The sequence below is a fragment of the Euleptes europaea genome, chromosome 2 (genome assembly GCF_029931775.1).
Source record: "Euleptes europaea isolate rEulEur1 chromosome 2, rEulEur1.hap1, whole genome shotgun sequence".
NCBI lineage: Eukaryota > Metazoa > Chordata > Lepidosauria > Squamata > Sphaerodactylidae > Euleptes > Euleptes europaea.
Genome location: NC_079313.1, coordinates 44,521,934 through 44,548,353, shown reverse-complemented (window position 1 = coordinate 44,548,353; position 26,420 = coordinate 44,521,934). Strand labels below are relative to the sequence as shown.

General features: G+C 41.4%; 2 protein-coding genes across 3 annotated transcripts in view; one reads left to right on the top strand and one right to left on the bottom strand.

The window, feature by feature from the left end:
- CNN3 (calponin 3) overlaps nucleotides 1-14,840 on the top strand; it is a 58,873-nt gene extending 44,033 nt beyond the window's left edge. Inside the window, exons 3-8 of the mRNA XM_056844467.1 lie at nucleotides 6,686-6,807; nucleotides 8,754-8,820; nucleotides 9,963-10,100; nucleotides 10,607-10,723; nucleotides 12,256-12,402; nucleotides 14,134-14,840. Coding sequence (XP_056700445.1) covers nucleotides 6,686-6,807; nucleotides 8,754-8,820; nucleotides 9,963-10,100; nucleotides 10,607-10,723; nucleotides 12,256-12,402; nucleotides 14,134-14,481 — 939 coding nt within the window. The 3' untranslated portion in view covers nucleotides 14,482-14,840. The remainder of the gene's footprint in view (nucleotides 1-6,685; nucleotides 6,808-8,753; nucleotides 8,821-9,962; nucleotides 10,101-10,606; nucleotides 10,724-12,255; nucleotides 12,403-14,133) is intronic.
- Nucleotides 14,841-17,547: 2,707 nt separating this feature from the next.
- The window catches only part of SLC44A3 (solute carrier family 44 member 3), a 76,788-nt gene continuing 67,915 nt past the window's right edge, over nucleotides 17,548-26,420 (bottom strand). Inside the window, exons 13-16 of one of the 2 annotated variants that reach the window (XM_056844107.1) lie at nucleotides 25,508-25,645; nucleotides 23,966-24,202; nucleotides 22,197-22,295; nucleotides 17,548-17,737 (exon numbers count right to left, since the gene is read on the bottom strand). In XM_056844107.1, the coding sequence (XP_056700085.1) occupies nucleotides 17,726-17,737; nucleotides 22,197-22,295; nucleotides 23,966-24,202; nucleotides 25,508-25,645 (486 nt within the window). In that variant the 3' untranslated portion in view covers nucleotides 17,548-17,725. The remainder of the gene's footprint in view (nucleotides 17,738-22,196; nucleotides 22,296-23,965; nucleotides 24,203-25,507; nucleotides 25,646-26,420) is intronic. The other variant, XM_056844108.1, reaches the window with a different exon arrangement.

Sequence of the window (26,420 nt, the reverse complement as noted above, 5' to 3'; positions counted from 1 at the left end):
TTTTTCTATTTAAAACAAAGTTTACATGCTCAGCAGTGAACAACACCAGGAGAAACTACTGCGGTTGCATGCTTATGTATTGTTTCTGCCAGGTTATCAGCCATGTGCCTATAGTTTTGTTTGATTTGTTGATTCTAGCCATTCAGAATATAAAATTATGATGTTCTTATTGGGAAGTAATATACTGGAAAGTCAGAAACCAGTTTACCTCATTGATTACAACTGCCAGTCTGATTCTTTGGGTTGGTTTTAAGAGGAGCTGCACTAGAAGTGATACTTGCTGTATATAAAGCTTCATTTTGTTTCCTGACAAGTGTGTGTAGTGTGTGTGTGTGTGTGTGTTTGGAGGTGACTTCCCTGCTCACGAAAGGCCTGCATATCTGACCTTGCACATCACAGCTGTTGTTTGAAGTTCTAAATCCTCATCTTCTCATTTTTTTCTTTTAAACAGAAATTCTCATTAAAAATAAATGAAACGAATGGCAGATTTGACATTCTATGCCATTTATTGATTCACATATATGATTATTATACTGTCATACTGTGTTATTAAAATAAATTTCTACCTATGTTTTTGATTATTTTGCACTTTAGTCAGTTAATCCTTTTTATTGTATTTATTAAAATATTTATATGCCACCTTTCTCATGTGGCTTAAGGTGGTTAATAGTTCTATTATAAAATACTATAAAACCCCATTAATTCCCCTTGTCTTTAAGAAAAGTTTGAGTTTATGGCTGCTTCCATAGCACGGTGGTGAAATTGTGCATCAGTATAGTCTTTTTTCCCCTATTCAGTCATGGGCAGTCCATTCCTGAAGGGGGGAGGGTAGATTCGTGGTGGCCGGGAAGCCTCTGAGGAAGCGGTGCAGCCACCGTGAAGGTAAAAAAAGTATTTAAAAATTTTAAAAGGGAGGGGAATGCCCCATTGCACAAAGCGAGGCGGCACCACCAAAAAAGGGTGGCACAGCCATGCCTCTGCTTGAGGGGGCATTCCTGGGGCAAACAGGGTTAGGAAGCTGCCCAAAGGCAGCTCTCGGATGCTGGCATGTTTGATCTTGTGCCGGTATAGGTGCCACTTTATTTTGTGATAAAGTGGCACACCAGCGTGGGGTCACACCAGCTACTAAAGAGCTCTACCCCCTTCAGGAATGGGCTCTTAATTAAATGAGAATTATTTATTATAACAGAATCATAGAATCATAGAGTTGGAAGGGACCACCAGGGCCATCAAGTCCAACCCCCTGCACAATGCTGGAAATTCACAACTACCTCCCCCACTCACACCCCTAGTGACCAGAAGATGGCCAAGATGCCCTCCCTCTCATCATCTGCCTAAGGTCACAGCATTGCTGACAGATGGCCATCTAACCTCTTCTTAAAAAGCTCCAGGGAAGGAGAGCTTACCACCTCCCAAGGAAGCCTGTTCCACTGAGGAACCGCTCTAACTGTTAGAAAATTCTTCCTAATGTCTAGACGGAAACTCTTTTGATTTAATTTAAACCCGTTGGTTCTGGTCCAGCCTTCTTGGGCAACAGAAAACAACTCAGCACCCTCCTCTATATGACAGCCCTTCAAGTACTTGAACATGGTTATCATATCCCCTCTCAGTCTTCTCCTCTTCAGGCTAAACATACCCAGCTCCTTCAACCTTTCCTCATAGGACTTGGTCTCCAGACCCCTCACCATCTTTGTTGCCCTCCTCTGGACACATTCCAGCTTGTCTACATCTTTCTTAAATTGTGGTGCCCAAAACTGAACACAGTACTCTAGGTGAGGTCTAACCAGAGCGGAGTAAAGCGATACCATGACTTCGCGTGATCTGGACACTATGCTTCTGTTGATGCAGCCCAAGACTGTATTTGCCTTTTTAGTTACCGCATCACACTTCTGACTCATGTTCAGTGTTTGGTCTACTACAGGGGTCGGCAAACTCATTAGTCAAAAGAGCCAAATAGCAACAGTACAACGATTGAGATTTCTTTTGAGAGCCAAATTTCTTAAACTATATAGGTAGGTACACTGTTTATTAACTTAATACACTTTAATTATAGTTTAATTAAGACTTAAAACTTTAGGTACACTGAATAAAACTTGATATCATACTTAATAGTGATCTTATTTATTGATAAAAATTAAATTGTAAGTCCCTGCCATTTCCCCCTCCCCGTCCGGAGTCCTCGTCTGGAGGCCTGGTCTACCGCCATAAAAGCCTATTGGTAGACCTAGCCACCGGCTGAGTCCCATTGGGAGGCCAGGTCTACCCATTGGCTTTCTTGGCAGTAGACCTGGCCTCCGGAGGCCCTTAGACGCCAGTTGGTAGACCTGGACTCTGAAGGACTTTTTTCCCCTCCTCGGAGTCCAGGTCTACCGCCAAGAAAGCCAGTGGGTAGACATGGCCTCCCAATGGGACTCAGCCGGAGGCCAGGTCTACCAAAGGAAGCCCGCCCCGCCCAACAGCTGATAGGCGGGGGGGCCAGGAACCGCTGAGCCGCCCGCCCAGCAATCATGCTGCTAGAGGGGAGGGGAGGCTTTAGCCTTCCAACCATTGAGGGCAAGGGGAAGGGGGACCTGGCCATTCTCCATGGCGGGGGGGGGGAGACAGCACGCCCGCTCTCCCGCTCTCTCTCTCTCTCTTTCTCAGGCGCGCTGGCTCCGCAGCCCGGCTGCCAGCGCGAGTGGGCGCAAGAGCAGGGGCTCCGAACCAAGTTCGGAGAGCCGCACTCAACGGGCCAAAGAGCCGCATGCGGTTCTGGAGCCGCAGTTTTGAGACCCCTGATCTACTAAGACCCCAAGATCCTTTTCACACACACTACTGCTCAAACAAGTCTCCCCCATCCTATAATTATGCATTTGATTTTTCCTGCCTAAATGCAGAACTTTACATTTGTCTTTGTTGAAGTGCATTTTATTAGTTCTAGCCCATTTCTCCAGCCTGTCAAGATCATCCTGCATCCTGGTTCTGTCTTCTACCGTATTTGCTACCCCTCCCAATTTAGTATCATCTGCAAATTTAATAAGCATCCCCTCTATTCCTTCATCCAAGTCATTTGTAAAGATGTTGAACAACACAGGGCCCAGCACAGATCCCTGAGGAACTCCACTAGTCACTTATCAAAAGCCTTACTGAAATCTAGATAAACTATGTCTACAGCATTCCCCGTATCCATCAAGGTAGTAACTTTCTCAAAAAAGACTTCAAAAATAATGGACAGAGGTTCCGAAATTACATCTGCAAGTTCTTTGAGTACCCTTGGGTGCAATTCATCTGGCCCTGAGGATTTTGTTTCATTTAAAGAAACCAGGTGTTTGTGCACTACCCCAATGCCAATTCTAGGCTGCAAATCCCTTCCCTCATCACATATTCTGTTTATGCCATGTTGAGCACCACTTCCCTCATAAGAAAAGACTGAGGAAAAGTAGGAATTGAGGAGTTCTGCCCTCTCTTCATCTCCTGTTACAATTTCACTTTCTGGTCCACGCAATGGACTTATCTACATATGTATAAAATTAATGAGCAGACGCTTTAATTTGGTATTTAGAACGTTTAATTTTATTTCCGTATTGTTTAACAGTGCCATCCAAGGCAGTTACACCCTTCTAACTCAGTTGAAGTCAATGGGCTTAGAAAGGTGTAACTCTGTTTAGGATTGTACAGTAACTCTTGACAACTATGACAACTATTAGTTCCAGTCTTTCAACTTGTAAGCTTGTATATTTGGGCCAAAGATATGCTTACATAACATATATGCTTTGCATGTAATCAGTTCTTGGTATTTTTTGTTTTTAAAGGATCCATAGTGGCAAGAATAGGAAAAGGTTTTGATTGAAATTGGAAATTGAAATTTTTTAAAAGGAGACAGCTCCTCGTCTCTGTAGAGCTTTTTGCTTGGCTAGATTGAATCCTAACCCTTCTATGGTAATGCAGGGCAGAATTCTGAATATACCATACTCTGACAGGATCTGCCCTTGCTCTTCTGGCTCTATTGACTCATTAGCCCATGCCCTTTTGGAAGGCCGCTTTTACGAGGAACTTCGATCACACTATATTTTCCCCCTTTTAATATACAAATCCAATGCCTCTGTGACTGACATAATGCCTTTTTTACTAAGTGATAGGGACCCCAAGGCTACATTGTCAGTGGCAAGATTTGTTTCAGTCCTTATATCCCTCCATCACTAGATATATGCTGCTCAAGATCAATTGATCAAGGAGCTTCTAAGGGATAAAAGGAAAAGGAGACAGCAGTGTAATGCTACTTTTTAAAGAAGGATACAGAGTGTCTTAAGGCCTCTAGATATAACATCTGCACCAGGTAAACTGTTGAAAAACTGTTTTGAGGCTTGAATTGTTAAATGTATAAAAGAACAAGCCTTACTGAGGAAGGGTAAAGATTCTTTGACTTAGGGAAAAGGCCCTATAAATGCAACAGAATATAGCTTATTATTGTAAAACTGTTTCAATTGCAGTGGTGCAAACAACAGGTTTCTGACATTGCAGCAGGATCCCACCTTATTCAGCACCCCACTTACTTTTCAGCATTCCTCAATTGTATCTTTTTTTCAGGCCTAAAAACATTTTGTAAAAGTTGATGTAAAGCTGGATTCTCTGGAAGCTGAACTCTACATGCCGTGCACATTCTGGGTGTCCCCCCCCCACCCCGTGTTCCCACAGAATTGTAGCATACCCCATCCTACCTATAAATTGCCATGCCAAATGTAATGTCATTTGGGATTGGGCTGCTTACTGCTATCAGAGTAACTTTTAAAAATTCCTTCATTTAGGTAAACTTACCGCTTTGTGTACCTTGATTATCTTTAGATTGTTGCGTCCTGTTCTGCCATATGAATTGCCATAATTCATTCTCCTTGATTCAGACAAACTAAGGTTCATGTGGCCTCCAGCAGCTGTCTGTCTGTTTTCTGGGCTGTCAACACAATACCTAATCAGAGTGTAGCAATTACTATCTAAACATTGGAGATGATGGAGCATCTGAGTTTTAGCTAACAAAATAACTAGAGCTACTCACAATGCAGGTTATTTGTTACTTGTTTGCCTAAGTTTTTTCAGATAAGCCCTGCAAGTCTGCTTGAAACACTTCATTCATTGTTGCCATGAAGAAAATTTTTAAAGCTTCTTTACAAAACATACATTGCCTGGCCCTCTATCATATGTTTTAATCCAAAGCAAATATTTGTGAGGGAAGTGCCATAAGGCTGATCTTTAGTTGCTGGAGCACAGTGAGGATAGAAGCATTTCAAGGCCTTGAGTAGTCAATTCTTGCTATGAAAAGATCAGATTTCAAATGTGCATGAAGGTTGCGAAAGGAAGGGGGGGAAGCTGGTTTTACAGAAATGACAAAATTGATGACATTCCTTGGCTGCAGTGGTCTGAAGGCAAACATGCGTCACCCTTTTCTACACTCCTGTTCAACAGCCAACATTCTTTCTCTCTGTCTGAAATGCTTCTAGTGATGACATGAGCTGTTAATTATATCTCTGTAGTGTTAAAAAGGGCCCGAGCTGGAAAAGAAAAGAAAAACTCAGATTCTTATATATTGTGGAGGCGTATCATATAATGCACTTTTACAAATCTTGAGTCTGTTCTTGAGTGGTGGACTGTGGACAGGATTGGCATGCAGTTACTGTGGGTACATTCCTGATCTCCATGCATGCATTCACACATAGAAAGTAGGTTGTAGAGCAGCTTTTGATAGGAGTTAAGCATTACTTGGGCCCAGCATACATAGGCTACTCTCAGCTGAACCAGAACGTATGTGTGGAGACAGCTCCTGCTGTGGTTACAGTGCCTGGCTGCTGTTATATGCGCAGACAGAACTGTGTCATACCCAACACAGTAATAGCAGGAAGGGAGAGAGGATGATTTTCACTGATCCCACAAAGAACCACAGCACTCTCTATAAATGCATATGTCATAGAACAGGCAGGATTGTGATTTGCTTTTTTAGCAACTTCTGTAGTAGTAGAAAGCAGTATTTTAAAAACCAAATGGGCAGCCCAATCCAAACGGCTTTAAAATCACACTTTACTGAGATCAGTGGGATTTACTATCAAACATAGGTTGACCATCTAACTTGCACAATTAATCTTCTTTGTTTTAAAATGGTATTGATCATATCCAGATTTGTTTACAACAATGTTGACTCACTGTTGAATGCTAAAAATGAAACACTTTTTCAGAATATTGTCTTTCAGTGCCTTTTGATCAGCTTCATATCTGTGCCATCTGTAGTAAACACAAATCTGGGGAGATGATCTTTGATTTTATAAAAATTTAAAATGCATTGCATTTACTAGAATTTATAAATGAATACTTTTATTTTACTCTTGATTTCCCCCTCCTTTGTTTGAGGGCCTTTCATAAAGACAAGATGCTCCTTACTGTATTGCGGATAGAACTCTTGTGTAGCACAAAGTACACATCCTGGTCCTAAATATTTTAAAAGAAACTCTTTGGCTGATTTAAATAGCTAAGAAATCAAATGTGTTCAGGTAAAGCTTCTGAAGCTTTAGCGATTTAATCCTTGCAAGTCAGCCAAACAGATGCCTGAGATAGTACCGGAGCAGATGCTTTTATAAACTTATCGTTCCTCAGTCAAATGTCAAATTATTTTTATTAAACCTAGAAAAGGAAGATACTGAATTCATTTTGTTTTGTATTGTAGATTGCTTTAAAATATGATCCACAGATAGAAGAAGATCTCCGCAACTGGATTGAAGAAGTTACTGGAATGAGCATTGGGGCAAATTTCCAGCTGGGCATGAAGGATGGTATCATCCTATGCGAGTAAGCAGCATAATTTCATTTCATTGTGGGTTGTTTTCCTCCAATCTGGACCATAGTCTTCAGTCGTTTTGACCCATGGTCCATATTTAATCAGTCCTAAAGCCTATCTGTTCTGGATGGGAGGAGATGTTGACATGTTTTGCCTGTTGAGCAGGGGTACACCCACCAATATGTATTCTATACAGCCTTTTCCTGGTGTCACTCTTACTGCTTCCTTTGCTGTCCCAGTGCCAAATGGGAGTGGGTGAAGAAGGCAAGAAACCCCCCAGCATAAATAAGACCAAGACATGGTGTTGGGATTTTAAATTGATTTAAAATGGCCACAGCTTTTATTGGTTACAGCATAGGGGCTGGTTACAGGTCATCAGCTGACCCGCCTTCCGACTGATGCTGTATCTCCTACTCCCAACCCGCCTGCTGGGTAGTAGCCTGGGATGACAGTATGCGGGGCATCACTTGGACTTGAGAAGCTGTGTGATTCCCCTGCCACTTGGCAAGAGCCTGCCCTGACAGCCCCCGAGCTGCGCATGTCCCCTGTAAGGCCTCCCTCAAAATCCCTTATTGGGATCCTCAGAGTGGGGGAAAGTAGGCACACAGGCCAGCTTCCCCTTCCCCCCAAAGCTGGATCCGGCCCCATGCAAACACCACCAAAAGTTGTGACAAAGAAACTGAATAAACAGTAACCAAAACCAAAAGCCGGCTAACCACCAGATAAAGGGAGGGCGGGACAAAGCCGAAGGCTGAATGACCCAGGACAGCGAGGCTGGAGCCCAAATAAATCCCCCGCTGGTAGACCACAATGAAGTCTGCAGAACTGCGGTCCGCCAGACAAGCCCCGCTTATTCAGGTCTCGTCAGGATCAGCCTAACTGGCCCATTCAAGGAGGGCCGAAGCCAGGCAGGGGAATGGCTTGGGGGGGGAAGTTCTGTGCAGCTGCACAAGCTCCCCTGGCTGCCATTGAAGGTCCTGGAGCCCTGCTCGTCCAGCTGCTGCCTGGGCCAGCACAAGCTGCCTTGCCACCCCTGGAGCCCTCCTCTAGCCTACTCCTGACACAGGGCGGCAAACAGGGCTCAGGGTAAGTCCTGAGCCCATGCTTTTAAAAGAAACCCAAATACAGTGGTGATGCTACTGGTGCAACCCAGTTATAGGTCTCAGCCTACCAGTTAGAGAACAATAGGCTATATAACAACAAAGGGACTGTCCACCAGGACCTTCTTACAGAGCCCAACTGGACTGAATAGAGCCTTGGATGCAACCAGTTTTTCCCCCATTAATTATGGAGGAGGTTTAAACATAGTTTTGTACCCGGACACATTTCTTAAGATTTTTGTAGTTTGTGTGGTGGCCACCTATAAAATTCTTTAGCATCTAGAGATTGATTCATATAGTCAATATGAAGTAACAGAACTTTTTATCTGCTGCATGTAGTTGTATGTTTTCATTCTCCTCCATGAAATGCACATAGAAAAATAGTATGTTGAGAAAAAGGCAAGGTGTGGAAACCTTTTCCTTGAAATTTACCACATGGAGGGAGGTTTTTCTCCCCCTCTTCATGGGTCAGCTTTCACATAGGCAGCCATTCAGATGCATCCTGAGGTGGTACAGCTGGGACAAAGTGTTGCTGTTCTCAGTATATAAACTGCTCCTAATATAAACTGTTTGTGTAAAAAAATAAGCTGTTTTGATCTAGTAAGCTGCCTGCCTGTGGAAGAATTAGAAAGTTGATACTCTTTTGTTAATTAATGGTTAATTATTTGATTTTGTATTATATGGTTTATATTTGTTGGTGGTTTATATTTGTTGACCAACTAGGGTTTCTTTTGCACAGAAAACAGGATGTAAATAAATAAATAAATAAGTCAATAAATTAATTTGTGCCCAAGTAGTGCTACAAAATGATTAAAATAGCTGCATAAAAATAACGCTTTATGTTATTGTTTTTGCAGGCTTATCAACAAACTGCAGCCAGGATCTATAAAGAAAATTAATCAGTCCAAACTGAACTGGCATCAGGTAAACTACAAAACTACCATTTAAATAATATGCTGCATAGTTGTGAGGAATTTATTTTGAAGGAAAGACACAGTGTATGAATGAAAATGTACAGTAATCATTACATGAAGGTGTTCAGCAATTTAGCCTTTGAAGATTTATTGTCATGCAGATTGAAATTGTTCATCAGTTGAGGTAAAGTAGCATTTAAAGGTCAAATAGTGGGAATTTTTATCTTTTTTGATAGAATAACATTGAAGGTATTGCCCCTTGGGGGTTGTGTATGGGAGTAGGAGATCAAGGAGGTAAGCACTGCTTGTAGGAATTATAGAACTGACAACTTTGTTTAGGACTGTCTCTGGCTTAGAGAAATCTCTACCTCTTAGCACGTGTCCCATTTTTCTTTCCCTTGTTAGAGCTATGCACGCAATAAATTGTTCATAGCCCAGGGAATTTGATACTTCATACTGAAGTACAAAAGCAAACTGCTCACTCCTCCTTAAATAGGATGTTTGATCGTTTTGGCTTCCAATACTCTCACAATGCAATACTAAACAGAACCCTTCCATGCCTGTTGACTTGAAAGGATTACTTAGGATGGTAACTCTACTTAGGATGGTAACTCTACTCTACAAATTAGCAACTAGGACATAATTAAGGGTGTAGATGGGTATGCAGTTTATGGCCAGCACAGCGAAGCTTAAAATAGATACTACAACAGGAGGGGTCATGAAAATACTCATGAGAAAAGTTTGTCTTATGCTTTGAACAAAAATATGTATTTAAATAATTGTAGATAATAGAGTGATTGTTGTATTGTATATCCAGTTTGTAGATTTGCCCAGTGAACCTCAAGAACTTTTAAGCCTCTTTGAGAATATTTTTGTTATGAAGGGAAAGATAACTATTTTAAATAGGTAAAACAAAACTATAGTGTTAAGACCACCAGTACCAGTACCGTGGATTCTGTCATGCGCTATAAGTAGGCTTCATTTAAAGTTTGAGAGCAGGGAATTATATCCTCACATGGTAAAAACAAACAGCTTAAACCTAAAGGCTTAGCTATGTGTAATAGAGCCCTGATAGACTTCTGTCTAAGCATGTCCACGCTTAAATACTAACAATTCCTAAAAGCGTTGCTTCCTGCATTTGTTTCATTTTAGCTGGAGAACATTGGGAATTTTATCAAGGCCATACAACAATATGGCATGAAACCACATGATATTTTTGAAGCAAATGATCTCTTTGAGAATGGAAATATGACTCAGGTTCAAACATCACTGGTGGCACTAGCAGGTCTGGTAAGTTCTTGTTGACATATGGAGACCAATGTATATCTGAGCTACTTGGTAATTATTATTAATAATGTTATAGCATATCACAATAAATAATGGAAAATGATTTGCAATTACCTTTTACAGTATAATCCTAAGGAGAGTTACTCCAGTCTAAGCCCATTTATTTCAATGGAGTTAGTCTGGAGTAACTGCATAGGATTGCACTGTTATTGTACAGAATGGTCCGTTCCTTCCATGGTATGAAATTTTATGAAGTGAATTTATGCCCAGTTGTCTTAAATCAGACATGGGTTAAATGAAAGACCTAGCTTAGGTCATTCTCAGAGATCAGCTGTCACCCAAAAACTAGCTGCTCATACTATTCCAAGGATCCCCCCTCAATCTTGGCTTACAGTTGTTAAATGAAGAACAGCCAAAAGGCAGAAGTATTAGGTATGTTCGTGTCAGGATGTTCCAGTGACAGACATGTATACTAAAAACACTGTTATATTATATTATGATCTCTCTAGGCAAAAACCAAAGGCTTTCATACTACAATTGATATTGGAGTAAAATATGCAGAAAAACAAGCAAGGAGTTTTGATGCAGGGAAACTTAAGGCTGGGCAAAGTGTGATTGGTTTACAGGTAAGTACAGCACAAAATTTATGCCAAGTCACATTGTGTACTTTGAAGGGCAGTGGACCTGAGGATCTTATCCACAGATATATCATTCCCAGTCCTGCTACCAGGAATCCTTTTATCAGATGCCAGCACCTGCCTGCAAAACGTGCTCTATACTAAGCTATGGCCTCTCCCATATTTTTGCCTTGAAAAGTGGACTCTATTAACTCTCACCACCAGATGTGTGTTGGCTTTAAGGTGTCATAAAATTCTTTGTTTTTGTTTTTTTAAAACTATCCTCTTCACTTTAGTAAGAAATTAATTTGGAAAATTACACTACTCGTTGCACTGTGCAGCTGTTAACAGCTAACACATAGTGTTAATAACAAGCACAAACATTATACAGCATGTAGTACAACCCAAACCCCAAGCCTAAAGAAGTTGCAGATTGGCCCAAATTTCATTTTGCCAGAAAATGTATCCTTTGCCAGAAAAACTTGCTGCATTTGAGCATGTGAAAATTATGTATTTGCTGGCAAAAATAAATACAAAAAGTGACAAAATTAAGCACAGCATACATTTTGTTTTGTGCATCATTAATTTAGATTGGGTATGAATTGCTTAAGGCAAACAGGACAGCAAAGGCAGTAACTACCAGTATGTAATAAATTTATATAAAGACTGCTGTTTAACTACACATTTATCAGCCATTTGCCTAATATGCCTGGAAGGAAATTTTTGGTGTGTTTGAAGAGACAGTATGTATGAGACACATTCCTAGATGGTATATCCTCTGTGCTGTTTTCTAGAATGCCACTGATTACCATACTGGTCACCTTGGTTCCCTGTATTCGGGATAGAGGCCAGCTTTTAAATATTTTAAATATATTTAAATATAAAGCATGCTGTTCTAGCGTCTTGGAGTCCATTTTTTAATTCATCTGGGATATCAGTATAGCCCAAAGAAGTTTCTCTGTCACATAGCTCAACTCCCATCTATTTCAATGAGAGTTCAATGGATTATAGTTACCTGTGGCTTCTGTATAGCTGCCTTGCCTTGCTGCTTGGCTTGTTTCCATTATGTGGAGGGTTTCCATGCCACTCGCCAGACATTTTTTGTAGTGCTCCCTTCCCTGTACTCTGTGAGTTGGATCCAGTGGAAAAGTATTTGGCAGAGTGAATCTTTCCCCACCGTTGTCTTCCCCTAGCAGCTGGTAGCTTTCATCAGTGGAGGAGGAAGCAATTTTACCTGATTCGTCTTCCAAAGAAACCTCTCATAGCATTAGGCTGCTTTGGAAGGCAGGGATAGTTCCTCTCTGCCAGATGCATCCATGATCTTTTCCACTGGATCTGACCCAGTGGGTGCAGTCCATGACAAGTTGCCCTACTTAAGCAGTGCCAGCTGCCAGTCAGATTTTGTTTCAGTCATGTGGTGATTGTAACTTGTAAAGCAGCCTTCATCTGACATATTCAATGTAAGTCTTGTTATTTAGAACTGTACATTTTGCGGCTAATTTTCTCTGGAGTCAGCTGTTCCATGTGCTCTGTCCTTGCAGATGGGAACCAACAAATGTGCCAGCCAGGCAGGTATGACTGCCTATGGGACTAGAAGACATCTCTATGATCCAAAGATGCAAACTGATAAACCGTTTGACCAGACAACCATTAGTTTGCAGATGGGTACTAACAAAGGAGCTAGTCAGGTAAGCAAAAAAAAAAAAAAGCTCTGAGTCCGGCCTTTGGCTGGGGAGGGTGGGGTATCAATAAAATACATAAATAAAACATTATTCTGTAATCTATCCTCTAGTATCATAAACTGTATTTTACATCTTTGTTATTGACATAGGCATACTACAGTCATTTCAGAAAACCATGGTCGTTTACGCATGGCCGTTTATGCTTCTAAACTCCCTGGCTTGTGGCGAATATAATGAGGCTACACGCACGGCCTCCGTGATCAACTCACCTAATACTGGAACTTCCCTGGGTCTTCAAAGTGCTGGATTGCAGCGACTTAAAATCAAAGACCGCTGCAACCCTGAGTTTCCTGGAGTGTTTAGCATCTGGGTTGACTCCCTTGCCGGAAGAAACCTGGCAGGCTTGACGGCAGCAGCAGGTCCCCCAACCCCGTGGATCCCTCTGTCTCCCTCTTCCCCCACTTCGGCTTTCTCTTACCTCCACCTGGATGCAGCAGCCTCCACTCCTGTCGGCTTCCCCTTGCCACTGCCCAGAGACATCGGGTGGAGAACAGAGCTGCAGCGGCTCGGGCCATGCGCTCCTTTTCTCCCACGCGTGCAGTTTTTTGGGGGAAGAGTGCTATTTCAGAGGGGCGAATTAATCCGCTAATTCCCATGTGTAAACGCCCCATGGTTTGCTATTACATAAATGAACCTGAGAGATCTTTGGATTTGTATACTCCCTCTTCTCTGCCTGGCCAGATAATGAATGAATTCTGCTTACAGAGCAAACCAATCTCTCAGTCACCAAACTGTAGTTTTTTAATTTCCTTGCAAACAAGGATTTTTATGATTTGGAATGGTGGCTTAGGTGTAATGCCAAAACATGTCTAGTCACATAAAGGAAGTCATTCATTAGATGGCCGAAGGCAGGGCAGAGGAAGTGCACAAGCCGTAGACTCAGTCCTGTAGCAGCAAATGAAGGTTTGCTGTTGTTAGAATTAATCCACTGTTCAGATGAGAACCTCATAGTGCAGCAAAGTAAATTTTCAAAGTCTGAAACAATGTCTGGTTCTTCAGTTATATCTCAGGGAAGAGTGGGGGAACCCAAGTAGCACTATGAAGAGCTTCATTTCTCAAAGCTGATTCTTTTACTCGGAATGTGAAAGATCAAACAGCAGAGTTCCTACCAAGTTCCTTCCCTTGCTTAGTTACTTAGGAAAGCAAACAAAGATATTTTTTACTTTTTAAAGTACAGATTGATACTTTAGCATATGCCCATAGCATATTCTTGTGGAATTATTATTGTTTTATTCAAATGGAGAAGAGTATCTCTGCAAGAATCTTGCTTCCTGGACCCTCACTTGGGAGACTTTATTTTTCAAGCTGAGATTAGTCATCGTCTGGCAAATTTTAATTCACATGTGTTGCCCCCTTGATCATTCATTGTGTGTGTATGTGTGTGCTGTCAAGTCAGTTGACTTACGGCGATCCCATAGGATTTTAAAGGCAAGAGATGTTCGGAGGTGGTTTGCCATTGCCTGCCTGTGCATGGGCTGAGAGAGTTTTAAGAAAACTGACTGGCCCAAGGTCATCCAGCAGGCTTCATGGGGAGAATGGAACCCGATTCTCCATATTAGAGCCCGCCACTCTTAAACACTGTGCCACGCTGACTCTTGATCGTTCATCACTAGCCATAATTGTTATTGAAAATCCACATTGTATTCAGTTTGTTTTGAAATAAACGTTTCTTTTTAGGCAGGGATGCTTGCACCAGGGACCAGGCGAGACATTTATGACCAAAAGCTCACATTACAACCCATGGACAACACTACAATTTCACTACAAATGGGCACCAACAAAGTTGCTTCGCAGAAGGGGATGAGTGTGTATGGGCTTGGACGACAAGTGTACGACCCTAAGTATTGTGCTGCACCAATAGAACCCATTATTCATAATGGAAGCCAAGGAACAGGAACTAATGGGTCTGAAATCAGCGATAGTGATTATCAGGCTGAGTATCCAGATGAATATCACGGCGAATACCAAGATGACTATCAGAGGGATTACCATGGTCAGTACAGTGACCAGGGCATTGATTATTAGAGCTGCCTCAAGAAAAAAAGTTCAGTATTAGTTTATTATTTTATTCAGTAAAAACGAAACTAGCCTTGTGGAATTGTTACCCATCTTCTTTACACATTATGCTCATGTACCTAAGGTAATATTGCCTTACATAACATTCCTTTTTCCTTTCTCTGCCCTTTCTTTCTCTAGTTGCCTTTAGTGCTGTAAACAGTTGCAGTCTACAGCATAACCAATAACTGCATATGAAGTAAAAAGGAATACTGTGAAGGGGAGTTCTCTTATACAGCCAAGTCTTTTAATTAAAAAGAAAAACTATGCATTTTTTTACAATCTTATTCTGAAATAGGCATTTTGCATAACATATCAAGCCTTGATTTTTTAAACTTTTTTATTTACAGTTCTATTTTATGGGAGATTATAAAAGACTTTTGTGCATAATGCTGATTGTGGTCTTTGCCACCAAAACTGGGGTTGTGGCTTATTACTGAAAAGTTTTTATTTCCTCCATGCTTGCTTGCTAATGTTTGAGGTTACATTAGACACAATAAATGTGCACTTGTGATTGTGTGTGTGTTACATTCCCACCTCTAAATTGACCAAACTGATAGAAACAGCTCATTTTCTTAAAAGGGAGCTCATACAAAGTTCTGAACCCATAGCAGTCCCCATGTTGTGATGGTGCAATTTTTTTTAATTTTCTGTGCCATAATGTATCCAGCCATGTAGAATTGTCTTTTCTTTGAATTGTATTTATTGCCACTTTTCTCATCATAAACTGATCCTGTTGTATTTTTTATAAATAAATGTTGTTCTCTTGAAGGCCTGTGACAACTCTGAGTTATTAAATAGAAAATACAAACAACAGAAGTAATTTTCTTAATATTCTGGGAAACATGTTGAAAAGGTCACTTGCTGATGGGAATTGGGGAAGGTTGCCAAATGCAACTGGTATAAAATAGTCAAAAACTAGAGAAGGTACTTGTCACTCGCTTCTATATACTCATGTGTCACTGAATTCAGTAGAACATGGCTGAATTCACCAGAACAGCCTGCATTCGGATATAATGTGCGTTGCCATGCTCACACAACCCCTCCCCACCCGCTACCACACAAGGTGCAACTCGCTCAATACCGCAGTGGTTTCGTTTCAGAAGCCAGTAGCCAGATACAAGCCAAGCCCAGCATCACAGGCCAGGGCTTGGCTCTGTCCTGGCCAAAGCTCCAGAAGCCTAGGGGCATAGGATACTGCTCCTGTCATCTCAGCTTAGGGAATGTGCACATGGGACCAAAGGAATGAGGAGGGCCACAGGGCAAAGGAGGAGAGTTGTTTTTGTTTCAGAACAAAGAAACACAGCAGTTCCCCCCTGGTTTTCCCCCAACCACCACCTAGAGGAGACAAGCCCAAATACTCTTGTGCCAGCCCACACTGTTCCTCTCCTTCCTGGCCTCACAACCTACCTGCAAAGGTCATAATGTCCTTTTAGGTCCTGGCCCACAGCTTGAGAACTACTGTTCATGGGGAATGGCTATATATAAGGCACGCTGCCTCCTGTGTCCCATCAGATGCAACAGTGTTACTGCTGAATCCATTTCCTCTTGACAGAATCCTTTTTGTATCTCTAAAGTGTCCTCAATGTGTATTTTGAGCAGGATTTAATTCCTGTCCTGTTTCTTCATCTCAGTCTTTTTGCTTTTGTAGCAGGGCCATCTTAATGCACGGGCCCGATGGGCACTTGCCCGGGGGCCCCACGAGCATAGGGACCCTATGCTAATCTGTGTATGTTAAGTGACTTGCCATAAATAAATACTATTATCGACCATACTTTTTATTCCTGTGAGTGGTTGTCGTAGGGGCCCCAGCACACTGGTTTGCCCAGGGGCCCATAATGCTGTTAAGACGGCCCTGTTTTGTAGCCTTAAAACCAATACATTCAAACACTTCTTTTTGCACACAAGGTACTTTGTTCATTTCCTGTCTTTGCCACTTACCGTATGTTTTCTAGCAGCCATTACCTCCTGTTTCACCAAATTACGTAACAGCTACATCTTTGTTTCACCTGTCCAAAATGTAACAATTTTCAACTGTGTTGTTAGCTAGAAATGAAGAAATAATACTGGCTTTCATTTGTTTTGACAATGAAACTTTTTAGCATTCAGAAGAATATAAGGAAAGAACTACTATGTCCCCACTTTTGCATAGAAGCTAGTGATGTTGCATCACAGGATGCTTTGAAACTTTTACGTGATGCCACCATATTCTTTAAGGGCGGAAAAAGCTCTGTTGTACGTATCTTCTGTTACGGAATTACTAGGATGTCACTGGGTTGCAGTTCATGGTGTGTATGTCACATTAATATCTTAGTTTGTTAAAATACTATTACAATAAAAATATGAAATTTTCACATTGACTGACTGCCTTTATGCATTATATAGAGATGGACCACTGCTCTAGGAAACAGACCAGTGGCATTTTCAGAGATAACCTCATGTGATATGGAATATGATTCTCTTTGTGGCAATATTCTCTTGTATGCAAAAAAATATAGTGCAGTCGCTCTTGAAAGAAATGTCTACAAAGAAATGTGCAATACAATAAGGCTCTGTTCCCATGAATACTGCCAACGAAAAAGAAAAGCATAGTGTGCACATGTTTCCAAGCTTCTGGCCTTTTATTCTTAAAGCTTTGCCTTGTGTGACCATTAAGTCTCCTTGGCAGGATGCAACGGTCTGAAAGCATCTTCTTCAATGATTCTCGCAGCAAATGAACCAAACTTTCCACTCAATAAATGAACTAAACTTTCCACAAAAATACAGTGGAAGCAGTTGTCACTGAATGGTGGATTTCCCCAAATACCCAGTTATTTCATTGTCGCATAACTAGCACAGCTTGTTATTGTAACTTCTGATTAGTCAAGAGTTTAGATATTTTCCAGGCCACCGAAGTTAAATAAGGCTGCACTGCATACATAATAGTTGCTGAGTCACCGCCATCGTTTTCTTTCCCAAGGTGCCTTTACCACACCAAGGTGAAACCACAGAACTAAAAGCAGAGTTCATTGTGAACACAGTTTCATTTTAAAAAATTTAAATACTATTTTATTAAAACCATGTGTGCTGGAGGAATTCTCTACAACAGGAGATTGCTTTTAATCATCTCTTCTAGTGCAAAAGGGTTCAAGCCTATTTGGGAGATAATTTCTTTCAAGCCACAGGTAACCTTCATTTGATTTTGCCTCAGTTTTCTGTGCACAGTTCTGCCATCTCAGGTTCTAGTCTGTAATCGGGGGGAAATAAGATAATGCATAAAATTAGACTTAATGGGAATATAAGTTTTGTGAAGTGCATTCCACGTGTGTGGGTAGAGAGAGAGAGGCAAAAAAGCGTGGAGATATCTTCATAATGTATAAACCAAGCACAGCCACTTATAAACATAATAAACTTAAAACCACACATTCCAGGCTGGCAGACCAACTTATTACTTCCATACACCAGAAAGTTCTGCAAAAATATCCAAGGGACTGAGTCTGCTAAAGTGAAAAGAAAAATCCAGAAATGTGACCACTGTGTGCAGGTTTTTCTCTTGGAATGAAATATTTTGGCAAGAAAAGGATAACTGCTACTGTAAAACCTCTCAAAAAACTGGTTAAGCAAGCATTCAATTTTTAAACTTTTTCTCAAAACACCAATTATGCCACAGACACACCATTTAAAAGAATATATTACAAAATATTCTTATCCAGACACTGCAGCACTGTATATTTCATGTGATCTCTCACTTCATGGCACTTAGGAAAGCAAAGCAGAAGGTACAGTTAAACAAACATTGACTGCTGCTTTTATAAGAACTTGATCTCTGATGCATGACAATAGATACAGAGTAGAGGTGCAGCCCTCTGGATCTGAGTACTTAAAAAAAGCTTAAGGCAAATAAGTAAATACCAGGTCTGATCCTGTGGAAGCGTTCACAAAAGGAGTTGGTGAAGTTGCTCTTTCCCCACCTTCTCCAAGCAGCCCAGATCAGGAGACAAGCAAAATGTGTAACAGGAGTGGGCACTGCAGTAAGGAGTGGGAACTAGCTAAAATTTCTTCTCTCTTTTCCATTAGAAGCTTATATCAGGATAAAGTGAGAAAGGCTATTTTACCCTTCCCCCCCCCCCCACTGCTATAATGCCCCATCCTGTGGCAGACTGCATGCGAGACCCTCCCAATCTTCAGGAGGTTGGGGACAAATGAGGGGCTGTTTGGGGAAGGTGGGCAAAGATCTGCTCTGCCAACTGTTTCTATGAATTCTTCCACTGGATCCAACCCACTGTATGTAATAATTTTCCTTCTTTCAAGGACTCAGGGTAATGCTCATCATTCCCACCTCCATTTTATCCTCACAAAAATTCTGTGACCCTGAGAGTGAAATCCTAGTTATAATCACTCCACCAAGATTGCCCTGCCAAAGTATCTGAGTTCACCCAACAAATGTGGGAAGTATGACAGAGTGTTCTGAAATGGAGGTTTTGCCCGGGTTGTACCCACTTTGGTTTCTAGATGGAGAGATGAAGCAAGAGCATTCCCTGCTTTACACAAGCAAAAAAAGTCCCTGTATCCCCAGTGAGGTTTTTCTCTGCTCCAGAAGTATGGCCCTGATGACCCCATGCTAGAATTAACAGCTAATATTAACAGGCAAAAAGAATTAGGAAGAGAGCCAGCATAGTGTAGTGGTTAAGGTATCGGACCAGGACTTGGGAAACCCAGATTCAAATTCCCACTCGCGCCATGGAAACTTGCTGGGTGAGCTTAGGCCAGTCACACACTCTCAGCCCTGACCCTGGCTAGTATTTGGATGGGAGGCCTCCAAGGTATACCAGGGTCCTGACGCAGAGGCAGGCAATGAAAAACAACCTTCCAACTGAAAACCCGATGGGGTTGCCATACGTTAGCTGTGACTGGATGGCAAAAAAGGAGAAAAAAACAGGAATTTTCAGAATGCAGGAGTGCAAAGAAAGAAAGAATTGAAGAGGGAATATTTTGGCAGTTGCTGTTTATCTCAATCCTGCATGAGAAGCCAAACCTACCAAAATCATTTATTTACCACAGCTATGAAATGTACTTCTTTACATATGGTCACCCTATCAGAACATAACATTCTGTGATTTCAGGGAACTGTTTAGCATATTTGCTCCAGGCTTAGCTGTGTAGCCTGCTTTTCAAACATGTAGAGAGGTAACCAAAGCTGAAGATTCTGGGACTTTTCAGTCTAGAAAGAAAAAAAAAACTGGGGGTGTTATCACACCCTATGGTATCCCTGGGAGGGTGTGAAGTGGGGGGACCCTGGGAACAGCCCCAAGAGATGCTGCACATTTGCTAATAGGAGGAGGGAAAGGCATAACTGGGACTTGAGGCCACCTAAAGAGATGGCAGGCCAGTATTAGCCTCCCCAGGAGGAATCAATGTTTCGGAAGTAGAGACCTCCTTGGGATTAAAGGCCTACTCATGTATAGGTGAACAGCACCAGAGAATAGGCATGCAGGAGGAAGGAGGGTCAACTGGAAAGGCTTGGGAGGTGATATTCCTGGCCAAGAGAGCAGCAAGTTATTCTCTGAGGCCCTAACTACCTTTAAGCCTAATCCTCTGGTAAGGGTGTCCAGACTAAAGTCCCCCATCAAGGAATCCTGGGCAGGAGCCCAGGGATGGGAACAGGAGAGTCTCGATGGAGACAGGTGGAGAAGATAAGAGATAAGTAGATTTTTGGGTTGTGACCAGCCCGGGACTCCGCTATTGTTGAAAACAGCAACAAACAACATCTTTCTCTGTCCCCCTGGAATGGCTGGAGATGGATGCAACACCCAAGTGGAGAAGCAGCCCCTGGTCCTGAGGGATTCATAGGGGGCCATGATAGAGGTTTATAAAATTATACATAAGATGGAGAAAGTGGTTAGAGAGAGCTTTTTCTCTTCCCATATTAAAACTTGGGGACTCACAGTGAGATTGATTGGCAATAGGTTCAGGGCAGACAAAAGGAAATACTTCTTTGCTTAATGAGTAATTACCTTTCCTTTTATCCCTTAGAAGCTCCTTGATCAATTGATCTTGAGCAGCATATATCTAGTGTTGGAGGGATATAAGGACTGAAACAAATCTTGCCACTGACAATGTAGCCTTGGGGTCCCTGTCGCTTAGTAAAAAAGGCATTATGTCAGTCACAGAGGCATTGGATTTGTATATTAAAAGGGGGGAAATATAGTGCGATCGAAGTTCCTCGTAAAAGCGGCATTCCAAAAGGGTATGGGCTAATGAGTCAATAGAGCCAGAAGAGCAAGGGCAGATCCTGTCAGAGTATGGTATATTCAGAATTCTGCCCTGCATTACCATAGAAGGATTAGCATTCAATCTAGCCAAGCAAAAAGCTCTACAGAGACGAGGAGTTGTCAGATAATATGTATAGGCAGGCAGACCACGTGGAGGGGGTATTCCAAAGAACTGGGATGAACAGACGCGACGAGCACGAAAAGTAGTGCTGTTATAATCGAGCTCTTTAATGCGCTTTTTAATTTTGGCAAAAGCTTCAGTTTTTCCAAGATTTGATATCATATCCTGCGAGAATAATGAGTAATTAAATTGTGCGATTCGCTGCAAGTGAAAGTAGATAGAGATGGTTTTAAAAAGAGGTTAGAAGAAAAAAAAAGGGGAATAGAACCCAACCTAGAAAACAAAAGTTGGGTACCATAAGAATTAAAATTATTTTAAAAACATTAAAATAGCACAATGGCATTTCTTAAGGTTGATGTCTGTCACTACAAACCAAACGCGTTTCGCCCTATATGGCCTTCCTCAGTGGTCTATTTAAATCATATAAAAACATGCACACACATTACAAATATATTTTTACATGTACAGGCAATATACAACCGACCAGGCATGTAATAGGCTATAAATATTACCAATTACACTAACATCTGGTGGTATTGTCTTAGGTTTTTATGCTGGGCTGTACATGTCTCCCTCATAAGTTTTGTGCAAGTATCAACCTATTCAAACAGAATGCACTTCTACATCGTTTGTTGGTCCTCCAGAACAACTGGTTGGCCACTGTGTGGGACAGGATGCTGGAGTAGATAAGACCACTGCTCTGATCCAGCAGGGTTCTTCTTGTGTTCTTATGTGTAGGAGTAATAAAGATGACAATAGAAAAGAACAAGAGTCCAGTCTAGTAGCACCTTAGAGACTAACAAAATTTCTGGCAGGGTATGAGCTTTCGTGAGCCACAGCTCACTTCTAGACTTTTGCTCTGTTCTATTGCTACAGACAGACTAACACAGCTACCCATCTTAGGCAGATCGTGAAAGGGAGGGCATCTTGGCCATCTTCTGGGCATGGAGTAGGGGGTCAGAGTGTGGGGTGGTAGTTGTGAATTTCCTGCATTGTGCAGGGAGTTGGACTAGATGACCCTGGTGGTCCCAGCTCTATGATTCTATGATAGCCATCGTGATCTATCTCCAGAGATGACAGTGACACTGAGAATGTGCACATTGTTTTGGTTCTGACCCTCACCACTGCAAGCATCCACAGCTGCAGATCTGGGAATACTGATAACATCTTCCACATCATGATGGCCAAATACACTTCAGCACATCTCTTAATAGAAACTAAGCATGAAAACACAAACATTTAAATCTTGTAATGCATAGTGGAGACACACTGTTATCTGGTCACTCCAACATGGTTTGACCTTTGTTACTCACCATAGGTTGGAGTTCTGTGTCATAGTCACTGCTGTGAAGGGTCTTTGTATTTCTCTGATTGTTCTCCTCAGTTAACTTGCTGCTCTGATAGACAAAATTCTACAGAGAAGAACAAAAATTATCACTGAATTCAACAAAAGTGATCTGCTTTAGTGGCCTGCAACCTTCTAACTATTTCTGATTTAATATATTTTTATTAAGAAAAAATAAGACATACATACAACACATACATTCAAGATGTTAGATCTTCCAAAGGATGCCAATATTTGAAGCAATTAGTCATCATATAACAGATTATATTCATAAAACAACACAATTACTATCAATGTTCTGTTATTCTCATCGCATATTTATTGTTCCAAATAATTCCTAGTTTTTATATATCCATTTTTATTTGATCTGTGTACTAGTCATTTTATACGTTATTGATTCTATTTTATGATAGTCTCCTTCAAATCTACCCTACACGTCGATACCATTTAATTGTTGATATTCCTGCTTAGTAATTCTTATTATTCCCGCTTAGCTTTGCTACTTAATGTTGCTTAACTTTCTGCCCAAAACAACTGTAAACTACTATACACATTTAAGAATTTAGTTTAACACAGTCACAACCTTCTATTAACAGTGTTTTATTTGATTAATGGTCTGACTTTTAGCCAGTAATCTAGCTCATTTTTTTCAGATATAGATGATGGTCATTATTAAACAGTCATGTGAAAAGTAGTTTGGTATAAGATGTTATCCTCACAGAACAGGATCTTTTATTGGGGCAGCTTCAAGTTTTTTCACTCAATGCCTTATGCTCTTAGACCAACAGATATAGGCATACTTTAAAACTAGAGATGAGACTGCACCCTTAAGAATGTATACGCTTGTATAGAATTGGGATGTAAGGCTGTAATACTAAGCAAGTTGCAGCCGACATATGGCAACCCAGGCTGCAAGTCCCATTGAACTACAATAGAACTTATGTCCAAGAAAACCAGTTTAGCAATGGGCCAAAACACACAAGAGTCATTACTGGGAAAATCATGTTAAGTGCATTGTTTGAAGAAACATACCAATTAACAATGCTATCCTTGTTTCTTCAAATAATGCATTTGTTTGAGGGTCTTAGATCTCAGACAAATCTGAGAAAATTGATTAATACCTTTTTAAACCAGCAAGCAATGCATTAAATATTTAAATGTAAATGAATCCAAATAATATAAATGCAAATCCAACTGATGTCATGGAAAACTGATAAAGTATTAGCAGGATTTCTTTTAAGGGGTTGTGGGAAAGGGAGACTGATCATAAACTGGGATTCAGAGAACTGGGCACTTGGGCACCCGTGTTACTGAATGGCTTCCTTGAGATTTACTTTTTTTCTCATGTGTGATGATGACTTAGTTGCTGAAAAATGTCCAAATCATCTAGAAACCAATATAGAAGCACAAGTAAGCTTCACAACACTCTTGCTACCCTGGTCAATGAAGCCACATGTGCATAAAAGCACAACACTAGGGCACCCTCTTTTAATACTGTAGTTTTCTGATTTATGCTACACCTCTCTAGGTGCTTAGTCAGAAAGTGCATAGTCAGAAAATTAATCCATAGCATACACACAGGATGAATGGTCTTAACTGCCACATTCCCGTCTTGAATGACTTCTATCATGCCACAGGAGTTGCCAAGAAAAATACAAAACTAGTCTGAAAGTAGCATGAAAGGAAAGCTAATCTCTTCAGTCTTCCAGACAAAGCACTGCCACTGTGGATGCTTACCATTAATTCGTGGTCCATGAAGTATGGCTTCTCTTGAGATCCATCATTTGTTTCAATGTCAATAGCAAAGCAAAGGAACAGGACGTCTATTATCGTTTCAAATACTGATAAGAAGCTGTGAGCGACCAGGTAAGCAAAAAGTGCAATGAGCAGCAGCGGGATGACCCAGACACGCAGTTCACGGTGGTAGTTAAATGCCATCAAGCCGGCAAAAACTGTGAAGCACACCACAAATATCTGTATGAAAAAAATAAATGCAGATACTACATTTCAGAATACACTATTGTCAACAAAACAAAACCTCTGTGGCTAGTAATTCATATAATATTGCTTTAAAAAAATCGACACAATCTATATATCTAATTCCAAAGTGTGGCCCCTGCCTGTGGTTACTTAAATCTGGCACCCTCGTCTAAGTTTTTCTGCAAACTTAGAGGACCCCCTAGGTTTGCAGAAAAATCTGAAATTTAAAAAAACGAGGGTTTAAATCCCCCCCCCATTTTTGAAAGAGCATTGTCTGTGCATAAATAGACAATGCTCTGTCAAAATGGCAGCATCTGCCGCCAAGAGCTGTGATCAACTGCCAGGCCAGGCCGTGGTTGAAGGCAGATGCTGGGAGTGGGTTTTGGGCTGCACTGCCACTGCAGTGGATGCTTTGGGCAGCTCTGGGGACAGCCATGCCCATCTCTGCCACAGAAAGCCGGGCCCAGATGTGGGATCCTCCCCGCATGTGAGGGAGCTGGGATTCCCCCTGGTGAGTTTCGTGGGCCCCCACTTGTCTAATTCCTTCCTTCTGCTCACAACACACAGTGGTCCCAAGTTAATTACTACTCACCACTGTTTTTATTTACTTTTGTTATTTCAATCTGTTCAAATTAGGGATCAACTCTGGTGATCAGGATCTCCCACTTCTAAAAAAAAACACTACCAAGCTTGCAGAATTGCTGTTTTGAAGATTGAAAAAATAGTATTATGGGAAGGGGTGTTTAACCCTTTCCTTCTGTGACATTTCCTCAATGTAATACATCCTCCCAAAGCTGTAATTAGTTCCACGGGGGGTGGGGAGTACAAACTACCCCATTCCCGCAGATCTACTTGCTCTTTCCTGAGGCAGGTGGATATAAATCAGGGAAACAGCATGACGAACACTTCCTCCCTCTACAACACTTTCCTAATGTTCCAAGTAGCCATGTAGGACTGGTAACTACCTTAAAAAGAACAATAGGAGATGTTAATCATAAATCATGTCTCCATTGGCCCTTAGGCTATGGATTGTTTGACGAAAGAATCATCACTTTCCCCTAATGCTTCCTCATTTGCTCAAAGGTAAATGTCAATTTGACATGTCTCTAAACATCACTTCTGTATGTTACAGTTTCCTTCCATATATTCTACTGACCTGTGTAGTTTTGGAATAAAGGGAAATGTTAATTTTCATAAGAGGATAATTTGACTTGTTGGTATCATTGTCATACAGATATTGATGGAATTGATTTTAATAGATAAGCAATGGCATAAGAGTAAGTAAATGACAGAACCTACCTTTCCTATAAAGATAACAAAATCACCAAAGCAGTTGATTGCCATGGTATTAGTTGACCTCTTTTCTAAAATACCAATTGCATCTTTGGCAGAGGTACAAAAATTTGTCCCATTTATGGCAGTTGCTGTGTATGCATTCTGAAAGATAATGTACATAGGTTAAAAAAAAACAAAGAACAGGAAAAGGGAGAAAGGTAAGAATAGAAACCTTAATCTAGATTTTTAACAGCCATAACAAAAAGTCTCAAAATCTAATTTCGAACAGGTCTAGATTAAAGGATGGATCCAACCACCTTTTTTGGTACTGACAAATAGCGCATTCCTGAGGTTAGGGGCTAAATGGACTTAGGAGATGGGGAAAGGCTTGCACTAGCATAAATGCCACTTGCACCATCTAAACTGGCATGGGTGCTGGAGTAAGAGGAATTAGGCCAACGCGAAGAGGCAGTGGTGAGCGTAGTCGCAGGAGCAGTGGTGCAACCTCCGCATCAGCACCATAATGGTGCAGGGTCCCATGCCGTTGCCTAAGGGGGCAGCGCTAGTACTATTCCTAAGGGCTTTCAGCAAAGGAATGTCCACATTTGGCAGCATTTAGTTATGCCAGGTATTTACCTGGCGCAGCCCACTGAGTTCCATGCAATCGCCTGCCCAATCTGACTGCTCTCCTCACCGTGGCCTTGCCCTCTGCTCCCTGACAGCTGTGGAATCTGACCAAGTGCCTGGCCAATGGGGCCAGCCCAGAAACAGGCACGCCCCCATGAAGGCAACTCTTGGCTTGCTGGGCAAACCATCATAAGCACCACTTCTGACAGGTAAGACTTGAGCGGCTTGAGATGCTGCTGGAAAGTTTCCTGAGAAGAACTTAGTGTTCTCGCACCTCTCTGCCCATGATGGGGCTACAGATAGGAGGCAT